This window comes from Hypomesus nipponensis, chromosome 10 (genome assembly GCF_054491055.1).
Source record: "Hypomesus nipponensis isolate SF chromosome 10, ASM5449105v1, whole genome shotgun sequence".
NCBI lineage: Eukaryota > Metazoa > Chordata > Actinopteri > Osmeriformes > Osmeridae > Hypomesus > Hypomesus nipponensis.
The window spans coordinates 9,840,314-9,852,739 of NC_140370.1; the positions used below are offsets into that span (position 1 = coordinate 9,840,314).

A 12,426-nucleotide genomic window follows, 5' to 3' on the forward strand; every position below is an offset into this window, starting at 1 on the left:
TACACACATAGGAAAGCATGATTAGAATGGAGATGAATAAATGAGAGCGTGCAATATTAGGAACTCTTTGGTCTTTTGGAGCCATACACAATGGCACAGGCACTATGAATGTGTGAACAGCGCCCAACAAGACAAGCTCTTCTCCTTGTACAAACAGCATCAGCCTTTTCTTCTACAGTACACGTCTATCCTGAAGAGTGTGAACTGACTGGAGGTGTGAACCCTTGTTTGGCCTAGGAGGATGATTAAATGACATTTTTATTTTCTTTAAATAAAGAGGCACATTAGAGGACTTTGCGTTATTTCCATGTCGGTGTTGACCTGTGTGTGTATTTGTCTTAAGGTTTTGATTGTATTTTTTTCCAATCCAATCTCATTTGTATTAGGTAGGATGGAAGATGAATAGTTTTGCACACAGTAGATCTGTGTGTCTTACTGCCCTATAATAATACTCCAATCTGGGCTCATTTAGTTTTATTTTGTACTGTACATCAGAAATTATTTATTGTACAATAGTGGTGATTGGGCAAACAAATTTGGCACATAAAATCATCAGAAATACAAATTTGGCACATAAAATCATCAGAAATATAAAGTTAAGAATGTGACTGTCCATTGTTGTGCTTGTATCAGGAAACAGCATAAGTAGGCATCAGGGACGTGAGAAGCTGGACCATAAATACATCACTGAGAATGTCCGTGAGGGAGAGACGGCAGTCAAGTACACGGTCCTCAGTCTAGATCAACGCATATTTCCTTAAAAACAAGTTATGTACAAACTCTGCTTGGCTCTTGTTGCAGTGGAACAACACATATCCCTCCATCGAAGGAGCGAAACAAGTCCACTAGGAGGACAACATCCATGGCCCTCCAGAGGGTGAAGTTGCCCATAGGCACTGGTCAAAGATCAGCATATCCGTCTGTAGGTAATCCTGTCCTCGTCACATCCGGAACGCCAACCTGACCTGAGACCAGTGACTGGGGGCGACATCACCCTACTCCTCTCGTCAGAGGGACTTGTGCTTCCCCAGAAGACACAGGCTGAAGCCCTGAAGCAGGCCCTTCAGCCACAGACAGTGAGCCAGGAGAAGCAACAGCAACCCCGCACCAGCTGAACAGTAGAGGACAATGACCGTGCTCTCCTCAGGCAGGAAACACTTAGATAGAGCATAGCTGCCTGCTGAGAATGACCCCTGAGAGAGAAAGAGAGAGAGCGAGGGGGAAAACGAGTTAATCAGCTGAAAACGGCAACAACAGGAAGTGGATGGTCCGATCAGTGAGTAAGTTCACCAAAATGAAGCTGGGGTTGTTGCGGTTCCTCCAGCTGAAGGAGGGCACACTGATCTCTGGGTACTTGTTGTCATGGAGAACTTCACATCCACTGTGAGTGTGACCACTCAAGATCAGACGGGGCTTGAACCACTGCAGCAACTAGGAAAAGAAAGGATCAATTCAGTTAAACGACGCTCTTCACACTATTTGATCCATGTGGTATGGACCTTTGGCCTCCTGAAGTTAATGATAAATGATTGTTGTTTAGTATCATACCAGGCCTCAGCTGCCACCTCACACACCTCCTAGGCTTGTGTAGTAGCAATATAACAGGTGTAAGCCCACGCAAAGAAAGGTTCGATCATGGAGGGACTCCATAACATGCACCTACCCTCTGGGAGGCTTCCTTAGACAACACGTCATACTTCTCTCTGAACAGCAGATGGCGCTCTTCTGGAGGGGCAGCGTCAACGCCTCGGCAGCTGGCGTCACTGACGCGGTACAGGGGGTAATGCTGTGGAGAGGGTGTTCAACATGTGTTCACGCTCAAGCCTCTGAAAGTCTTGCTACTGAAGTGTATTGTGTGCATTTACCTGCATGATGATGGGCAGGGTCGGAGGATAGCTCTGTGAGTCTCTGCAGTACTCCTTTATTATGGTGGATTGCGTATACTGTCGAAAAGGGTCGATCCATCAGGTTGGTATCCTTTATAATGCTAAATTCATCAACTGGAATGCCGTTTCATGAATCTCTATGTAAGCCTTCGGCCCAGGCATCCACATACTATACATGGAGAGTACATTGTGACGCAGATTCAATCCAGATTCCTGTCTATAGAGCCACAGTGTAGAGAGGGGATGTTCTAACCTGGAGAGAGCAGTTGAGGTCTTTAGACAGACGGAGCAGTTCCTTCTCCACAGCCTGGCATATGGGGCACCCATCACCATGCAAGGCCACGCTATTCACCAACAAGAAGCTGGGGAAGTAGAGAAAACCACAGATGGCTGTTTAAGCGCGTTGAATAGGTAAAACTGCCAGTATTAGAAAGAAATATCGCCCATCTGCACCATTGAGGGCTAGCTTTTTGGGTTAGGTTAGGGTGGCTGGTTAAAGTGGTGTTTGTAGGGATGGTCGTCCCATTGCCAAGTCAGGAGACCCGGGTTTGCACCCAAGTATGGGCAGATCGGGAAGAAGCTCTACTGACGAGTGACGCAACGACAATGGCTTTTCACAACTAAACAGGCCATCCTTGAGAATGACAATGTAAAATGTCAGCCCTATCTTCTACTAAAAATGATTGTGGTCCTTTTATTGTGAGAATGAAGAGAATGTTAAACACGTCAAGGGTACAACGTGTTAAAGTGTCCACACTGGGTTTCACATTACTCACTTGACTCCTTTCTGGGTGACGATCCTGGTCGAGGTGGCATTGAAAACCTTCTCAAAGCGCTGTAACTTAAACCAGTCCATCCTGTTCGGGGAAATGAAACAACGACACTAGACATGACATGGTTGTGCAGTATGTGCTCCTGTGTATCTGTTGCACTGTTTCCCAGTAAACACATTTGAAATCAATTAGTTGCCACCAGTTATCACCCGTGACAAAGGAGTTTGTCAAAGTGTTTGTATTTGAGATCAATTCAATGAATAATTGACTTGACAGCAGTATCATGTACAGACTGAAATGAAAACTTGCGATCGAGACAAAGGAGTCCCAGCTTACTCATAGTGAAAGCCTATATCATGGTTTCCAACCAGAACTATTAGTTCTGTTTCACTAGTGTGCCTGAACATTCGCTGGAATCGCCGTACGTCATCCTCCCAGTCCTGGAGGGTGAATGTGAGACATAGACGCGTTAATTATTTCATATTCAACATAATCTGATCTATAGCGCTACTGTGAGCACATGCCTTAGGTGAGCTCCACTTTCCCTCATCGAAAATATCCCCCAGTATGAACACGACATCTGGTCTCAGCAACCACAGCGCAGTCTGGAAAGACCTCTCCATTTGCCATTCCCTGTGTGGTACACATGTCAGGTCACCCATCATGTTAACGCATTGTGTTATTGTTGACAACTGAGCAATTCTGCTTTATCAACATCAGCTGCCTCGGAAGTCTTAAGTCATTTACGGATCTAAAGACATCCATAGGCAAAACGTAGTCACATACATACATATTCAAACATGTTTATTACCTTCGCAATTTATCAAACCAGTGTCCTCCGATAGCTCCAAGGAGATGAGTGTCTGAAAGCACCATTGCGCGGAGAGTTGAAGCCGCTGGCTGTCCGTCTCCTCCTCTAACATTGTCTATCTTCGGCCAAGAACACTTCAATATGGCTGGGAAATATATGAGGTATTCACAGAAGAGAAAAACACTTGAAACCACTCCAAACAAAACAACTACAGCGGTCCATTTGGCGCTAAACCCAGGCATATCTGTTTTGTTTGTCTCTTTGCATGCTCTGTACTGGCGCACTGATGGAGCGATTCATCCCCTTTCACCAGAATGTCAGCATGACAGTTATTGCATTGCATTGTTCAGAATTGCATTGAATAATTTGTATCGATATAAACTAATCCAAAATTGTTTTCTTCGAACTGATGACAGCATGGGCCTGTGAACTTGATTTCGCAATAGGTCTCTATCATTCACGTATTCGCAGAGTGGGTGGGGGTGGGGTGTCGGTGGGGGTGCTCTTTCTCTCTCTGTCACCACTTCCGGGGAGAGGAAAGAACTAAATGGTGACACTGTCATAGAAAACATCTGTCATTTGACGCCAACACAATTTACGGCGATGTACAATAGCAGACCCGGGAAATGCGCTATCACAGAAGAATATAAATCGGACAGATAATGGACACTGATGTACGGTGGCCCTGAATTGCAAATCACACCCCTTAATGAGTACATCCCCCAAATGAAAACGCTCCCCGAACATGAGTCAACTCCCCCCAAATCGGATGACTTGTTCCTCCCCCAATACAAAAACACGCTCCCCCAAATGGAAAACGACATTACATTAACTCTGAACGGAAAGGGTAGCTACTACACTTAAGCGCTGATTGGATGCTAGTAGGTTAAGAAATTGATCGACAGAAGTAAAAAATGCAATAGCCTGACAGAGTAACGTGCACCAGGACATTTATTTGGGTATGGAAGCATGTAGCATAGACTACGTATGCAAAAGAATAAATTGCGTGTTAAACATAACCAAACAACTAGTTCACGTAACTCTGTCATTATCACGAACTTGATCGTTTTGGTTGGAAGGAAAGAGGAAACATTAATGTTTACAATTCAGTCATGACACTAGGCCTACTTTTTATTTTAATCAGGGTCATTCCTATGAAATAATCTCAGATATGCTGTTAACGTTTCACAATATAAGTAGCCTATGCGCACGCTAAAAACGCAGTTGAAGGCAGGACTTTTCAGAAGAAAAAACTAAAAGGTCCACTACAGAAGAACGAAATGCCACAATCACAGAGTAACGTGGACCAGGATAGTTGTTTGGCTATCGATTTTTACATTTAACACGAAATACTTTTGCCTAAGTAGCCTACTATTTGCTACATTTTTCGATAGCCAAACAAATGTTCTGGTGCACGTAACTCCGCCAGGCTATTGCATTTTGTACTCACTTTGATCAATTTCATATTTCTTGTTAGTTAGCCTACTGCATCCAATCAGCGCTAAAATGTAGTACCTACCCTTTCCGTTCAGAGTTAATGTAATGTGTTTTGAGTTAATGTAATGTATTTTTCCATTTGGGGGAGCGTGTTTTTGTGTTGGGGGGATGGTGAACAAGTCATCCGATTTGGGGGGAGTTGACTCCTATTCGGGGGGAGTGTTTTCATTTGGGGGATGTACTCATATTAGGGGGTGTGATTTCCACTTCAGGGCCACCGTACTGATGTCACAGAAAATATTTACATAACTTCGTTCACTTCACAGCCTGAGAAACAAGGCTCAAATATTTCGTTTATCCATTTTAAATTGCAGGTGCAAACAGTGTTGACTAAAACAGTATGATATTGTAGACTACACAATGTCGGAACGACAATTTAGCCCAATACAATTTACACATAGATACTGGTTTGAAGATCCGAGACAATAATATTGGGACCAATTCATCAGTAGACCTACTGATTATTCACCACCTGTGGTGAATAAAGATTAAAAAATGATTTGGCCTTGTCAATGCTTCCTGTAATTCTTTTACATATGTAACCACTAGCAATGTTTTGTGTGCTTCATCATCATACAATTTCTAAAGGAAGATACGATATAAAATGACCCATCAAGCATGTAATTTGATAGCCTGACATACTCATAATTCTAGTCAGAATATGAGTCTGAGAACTCTCCGTTGGGCTTTGACTACGGGGCGTGTTTCAAACGAGCCTGAAAAACAAATGCCTCTTCGCTCAATTGGATAGACCTCCAACCAATCAGAGCAACGTAATATGTTGTTTGTTCAAAACGAATTCAACTTAAGCGCTCTTTTGTGACGTGGGTGATTACGTTACTGTTGATCATCTGTCCATCATCGTATAAAGCCCGCCCTGGCAATTTCATTGGTACGCCCAGATTCTGGTTTTCTCTAGTTGTTCCCCAATACGAGACCCTCCAGACCCAACTTCCCGACCAAATTTTTTTGTGGGCGGGGAGAAGTTGGGCTGGCAGCCAGGCTAGTAATTTGATGGTTGGAGGCTGAAATCAGGTTTTCCAGATTTTGTGACAAATTAGATGCTTTGGATCAAAGACAATTTGGGGATTTAACCAAGGATTTATTTGAGTGGTGGTATTAGCCTTTAAATGATTCAGACAGAGATAATCAAGATTAATTTCCACATGGCTTACCAGTGAACAGATTCCGGAGTTACAGCTAACCAGTAAATGTAGCCTACAATATTGCAACCCTGTTCACCAAATGCCCTACTAGAGAAGAGAACACTGGATCACTGCTACACTACAGTCAGTAGAGCCTACCACGCCGTCCCTCGTGCAGCACTGGGTCACTCTGACCATATCATGGTCCATATGATTCCTGCATACAGGCAGAAATTAAAGCGCTGTAAACCTGTTATGAGTACATCAAAACAGTGGACCAGTGAGACCAGAGGCGTTGTTATCAAACTCTACTGGGGCACAGGCCCCTAATTCATATCCCTTTTTTCTTACAAGCTTGCTGTGCACAATGCACTACTAGGCTATAGAAACTCCCCTTGCTTAACCCACTACAACAGTTTAGGGATGCAAGTTTGATATCAGCTTTGGCAAGGACATCAATCGCTAATGCAAGCACGCACATTTATTTGCATTCATTTGAGCGCAAATACTGTTTGAGCTTCATGTAATATTGTTTTTATGTTTTAGTCTAAATAAGATGAACGGTAGGCCTATCATTTAGAAACTATCTTTAGTTTTGTAATGTTTTCTTAGCCTTCCTCAATTCAGACTTGTGTGCCGAGTCAGACACCTGGGGGGTATTCCAGAAAGCAGGTTATGTGACATACCCGGGTAAGTTAACTCCCTAGCTGACACCCAGCATTGCAACATTGTGAATCAGCTAGTGGGTTAATTTACCTGGTAATGTTGCATAACCTGCTTTCTGAAATACCCCCCTGGACCTGTGTCCGTGCTGCATTGGCTATTCGGCAAGCTCAGAAGAGCGCGATGACATGGAATTCTAAATGAATGCACTTTCTATTGAAGTTAATTGTTAAAACTGGAGCACGTGCCCCAGTAAATAGGATTTAACGACGCCCCTGAGTGAGGCTATGGAGGATCTGCGGGCATGCTTGGACTGTACTGACTGGGATATGTTCACGACTGCTACCAATAGTCTGGATGGACTCACAGAGGCTGTGACATCATACATCATACAACGACAAGCCCTGGTTCTCAGCAGAGCTCAGACGGTTGAGGTCAGAGAAGGAGGAAGCAGTTAGGTGTGGGGATAGAGACATATTCAATGAGTTGAAGGACAGGTTTAGCAAGGTGGTGAGAGAGGCTAAACAACTGTACTCAGAGAGACTGAAGCGTCAGTTCTCTGCTAATGACTCTGCTTCTGTCTGGAGAGGGCTCAGGCAGATTACCAACTACAAGGCACAAGCCCAGAGCCCCCCACTCCACTAACGACTCCCGTCTGGCCAACAACCTGAACAAGTTCTACCGTAGATTTGAAAGACAATTCGACAATCCTCAACTACCCCTTCCCACCCATGAGGCCTCCCCCCCTCTACAGTGATGACTCTCTCCATTCAGGAGGGTGAAGTTAACAGACTTTTCAAGAGGCAGAACCCCCGCAAAGCAGCTGGGCTGGACTCTGTCTCTCCTGCCACCCTCAAGCCCTGCACTGACCAGCTGTCTCCGGTGTTTACCAACATCTTTAACACCTCCCTGGAGACATGCCATGTGCCAGCCTGTCTCAAGTCCTCCACCATCACCCCTGTGCCCAAAAAGCCAAGGCCATCAGGACTCAATGACACAGACCCGTCGCCCTGACCTCTGTGGTAATAAAGTCTTTTGAGCGCCTTATGCTGGCACACCTCAAATCCATCACAGACCCTTCCCTCTCAGTATCCAATTGTACTATGTTGACCACTCACGCTGCTCATTCTTATTCTTATATATATTTTATATTTAAATTGTCGTATTCTTCTTAGATTGTTTAGTTCTTAGAAATAGTTGAACTTTTGTACTTTCACTTAATTTAAGATTCGTATATGTTTAGTGTTTTGCACCTCCCTGCCAAAGTAAATTCCATGTTTGTATAACATACATGGCGAATAACCCGAATTCTGATTCACATTTTCGAATAGTCTTACATTTTACAATTTAGTGGAATTAGGTGACTATGTCCTATCTTGTTCTATGTTTTACTTTTTGCCTTTTAATGAACTGTATTAGGAGCAACAGTTGGTTATTTGTTGATGTAGCATATCAGAGCCTTCATGCAAAAAAGGCTTGGGCTTCCTCTTGCACTGGCGGTTCAGTGAAGAAGGTTGCAAACTGCATGACATATACAAACAAACATATTGTGAACAATATAATTTGATTTATTTCAGTAAAAGTACTAAAATTAGTAAATCTGCAGTAAAACTAAATGGTGGATTTGAACAACTACCATGATCCCGTGTTTACAGTGGGTTGTTTAGCTAAAGTGTTTTGTGTTCCAGTGTTAACATTTGGTTGAGGGGAAAGTTTCCTCCTTCTCTTGCAATGATGAAACAACTCACCATTACCAGTGGATAGCTTATTTCTGTAAATTGTGAATGTACATGAAAAAAGTCCCTTTGCTTAAGTATTTTATTTATTATGTACACTTTTGTAGACTGATTTGCCTTCCACTATGTTACGATGGGGTCTCCATATGCACATCTCTTTTCAACTGCCAAGTTGTAAAAGTTGCCTTTTCCTCCCTTGTAGGCACTAGTGACGATTCTTGCCCAACCATATTCTCCCTGCAAGTAAAAAACAAACACATGTAGCCTTTAAGTACAAGCACAAGGTGAATGCCTCCAAGGATGGTCAACAGATCTGGGAGATGCCAGGTAGACTCACCCAAGGTTCTCCCCATGAGTTCCTGACAACCCAGTACTCTGTCCCATCCTCAGTCACACCCCAGCCCGCCACAGATATGATGTGGTTCATGAGAGAAAGAGGGTGGAATTCTGCAAATAGCCCTCCGGTGTACGCCTCCAAGCCAGCAGTGGCCATTACTCCACAACTAAGAGACAAGATACAGTCTAAATGTAATGTGGCACTATACAGAAATCACAATTGGGATTTTTCTGAAATCATTTAAGGGCATACAATATAATATATTTTTCTTATATATTTAGTACAAAGTCAAATATATAGCTTTTAATGTAATGTTAAAGGGGGAGGCTTGCCTGATGGGCCCATTAGTGTAGATCTCTGCTTTCATCTTGTCCCGGCCAGACACTTCTCCATAGTCTCCTACTTTCCATAGTGTGTAGTTCTTCACAATGTCACATGACTCAAAGAAAGAGCATGTGCCACACTGGTTGAACAGTTCACATTCTGTTGGTCGGTGACAGGATGTTTCCTATTTCAGTAATATGTCAAAGCAATAAATTTAAGAACTAACACAGCTAAAACATGATTTCATAGAAATATATAGATAAGGTCTACGTTACTCTGATTTTTGGCCTGGTAGTTATTGCACGTTTCATCAGGGATTCCTTTCTCGTGCGCATAGGCGTACACTCCGAGATGATCCCCTCCGTAGCAGGATCCTGCCCGTCCACAGTCAATCACATTCTGGACTGACAGGTATGCAGACGGCCAGGCTCCTTTTCGTTTGATGTTGATTCGGTCTGAAATAGAACATAAAACAATGCACTTGACATCGCTTTATGTTACTCATAACATACACATCATATTCCTGTCCAACTGGCAACAATTTTACGTGTTTATTTTCACTTTACTAATGTTCTTGATGCGTCACAAAAGGTAACTGTTGGAAAAGTTACCCTTGGCAAATTGTGGCAGGGAGACACACGACTTGGTTTATTAGTGATTTTATGGTGACAGTGGTACCTGCGAGCGCACTGGTTGCTCCCATGGCCCAGCACGAACCGCAATACTGTGGAATATGTTGGTTGCGCGTGATGCTCATATAATTTTTGCCATCGATGCTTCTCCAGTCCCAAGTTAATGGGAGATCGGAGATGTTCACATACTCGTGAGGTCGGGCGTATGTCCTGCGAATGAAACCATGTAGGCTATTAATGTATGCCGCATTCGAGGCACTCCTTTTTTTGCAATCAATGAATACTTCAGTTGGGGCCAGGAAAGATGAAGATACACAATACACTATGAATTTTGTCACAATTCTAGTTGAACATTGCTTACTTTACACTGCTTGGTCTATTGTCCCTGATGGATTTGTAACATGATTCGGAGAGTTTGTTCATGTCATTGCCAACCACAACCTTTAAAAATAAAAGACCTTGTAAAAAAGACAACAATAACAATGTGATAGGCGACGCCATGTTTCCCTGTGTCGTTTTTTTAGCAGAAGACTGATTCCAGAATCGCAGACACTGCCCTCTATCAATAGATGGCCGAACAACAGCTCATGAGGTTTGTTTGGCTGCTGTGATTCCAGATGGTCAGATCCATTATAGTTTACATTTATTCATTTAGCAGACGCTTTTATCCTAAGCGACTTCCAAGAGAGAGCTTTACAAAGTGCATAGGTCACTGACAATAACAACAAGATAGCCCCAAAGCATTGTGGGTAACCAAAACAAGAAGCACACATTGTGAACAACCAAAAAATAAGTGCCAAAAGAAAGAACCATAAGAGCATGTAGTTAAGCAAGTTACAATTAAACAACATGAATCTCGAAGTGCAAGAGTACCTGTAGAAAAGCAAGCAACAGTAAAATAAAAAAATTAAAAAAGCCTACGATTAACTAAAATAGAATATTTCGCAGCGAATACAACAGTTTAAATCAGTTACCACTAACCAACAAGAGCAAGAAGTCTGTAAGCAAGAGTCATTGTACTTGTAATGTAAATGTTTTTAAGACGTCTGCTTGCTCACAGTCTGCAGTTTAGGACCATAATGGCCCCACTCGTTCTGCTTCCTCGTTCACTTCCTTTATGTGTGTGTGTTTCTTTTACATCCAGCCAATATACAGAGTACCTCAAAACTCTTGCACAGACAAACGCAGTCATGAATAGATTTTCCATACTCAACATGAAACTTGTAAAACCATATCCAAACCGTATTAAGAACAGAGTGCATTTCCTAATGTACAATTAAACTTGAAGGCTTGGATGTCCTTATTGTTAACTATATTAAAGTGACCAGTTGAGGACTTCATGAACCATGTAGGCCTACAGCTCTTACGGTGGAGTTAGATGACAAACCCATCCCCACTTCAGGATTTGTGATGTTAGAAGTTCTATTAATGACAAATAGCCTATTATCAAATTGCATGTACATTAGGTAGGTAAGGATCACTACAGGAGCATAACACAAATTATTAAAATGAATTAAAATAGTAACTTGTATCATTGTATTGTTTCTCTTTACATTATGGTTCATTTTGATATTTTGATATTTCCTTTGCAACTGGTAACTATAAAACACTGTGCAATTCATCATATTACATTAAATTAAAGGTATCTATGCAATTGAAAACCTTAAAAATACAACAGGGAAAATACAAATGACTATACTATGATCAGTGTATGTATTGCAACAATATATTGATATTGTAAAAATTTCCCTGCAACTAAATAACAGCCTCAAGGTTGGCAGGGCTGGGGGGTTCGATGTAGATGACCCTTGGTCTCTGGGGGTCAGTGCTGTGCTGAGAGCTATAACTACTGAACACTCTGCACAGGAACTTGCTAAGATACACAAACAAGCTTCAATAATGCAGGACTTTAAATGCCAACCCAGTCCCATGATAAATCTAAATGTAGTAAATGTTTTAAGATATGATGTTGTTTTACTCAACATAGGCAATGAGAGGCTGCTTTTAAATAGCCATACTTGATGATTGGGTAAACATCCTGAACTAACTGGATGCATTAACAGGAAGTTTATGACTGAGTTGCGACAATGTACCTTGACGCGTAATTGCTTTATCAATAAAAAGTCTGCATCATCCATCAATCGATTTAGATTTTCAGAAGTTTACATAAACATAAGAAAAGAGAAGAATATTCAGATCAATAACCATAACTATACAATAGACATCAGTCATATACAAAAGTTATGCAATGCAATATTGTGTTAATCAATACACACTAAGTGAGATAGACTGCTTTTTGACATTTTGATTTGAATAATATTTGTTTCATGATTTAAAGCCATCGTTAAGTGTTGAAGAGATTAAATTGAGAGTTGATGTCTGACATCTCTCAGGATGTGAACCTTTAGCTTTAACAACCACAGCGAAAAAAACGATAAAATATCTATTTTAACAAGGGTGTGCAAAGTGTATGTCAAATGGATCCATGTTTAATTTAACACAGTTGCAGATCCCACACACAATGTCTCCAAGTGGTAATTATTTTTGCATAGTGACTTCCTTTGGTACATAAGTTTCCCAGTCAACGAGTGGTACACCATAAGTGGTAAACTAGCAATATAA

General features: G+C 41.9%; 2 protein-coding genes across 2 annotated transcripts; both read right to left on the reverse strand.

The window, feature by feature from the left end:
• Positions 1–459: 459 nt before the first annotated feature.
• On the reverse strand, positions 460–4,176 carry LOC146271594 (metallophosphoesterase 1-like). Its single transcript, XM_084708216.1, has 9 exons — positions 3,471–4,176; positions 3,184–3,292; positions 2,996–3,099; positions 2,663–2,743; positions 2,140–2,248; positions 1,866–1,943; positions 1,664–1,786; positions 1,291–1,431; positions 460–1,193 (listed from the first exon to the last, which is right to left on the reverse strand). Exons 1-9 carry the CDS (start codon positions 3,710–3,712, stop codon positions 1,008–1,010), a joined length of 1,173 nt encoding a protein of 390 aa, XP_084564342.1. The 5' UTR covers positions 3,713–4,176; the 3' UTR covers positions 460–1,007.
• Positions 4,177–8,579: 4,403 nt separating this feature from the next.
• LOC146271595 (cathepsin Z) lies at positions 8,580–10,330 on the reverse strand. Its single transcript, XM_084708220.1, has 6 exons — positions 10,166–10,330; positions 9,851–10,014; positions 9,448–9,627; positions 9,181–9,331; positions 8,849–9,014; positions 8,580–8,748 (listed from the first exon to the last, which is right to left on the reverse strand). Exons 1-6 carry the CDS (start codon positions 10,303–10,305, stop codon positions 8,635–8,637), a joined length of 915 nt encoding a protein of 304 aa, XP_084564346.1. The 5' UTR covers positions 10,306–10,330; the 3' UTR covers positions 8,580–8,634.
• Between the last annotated feature and the right edge of the window lie 2,096 nt (positions 10,331–12,426).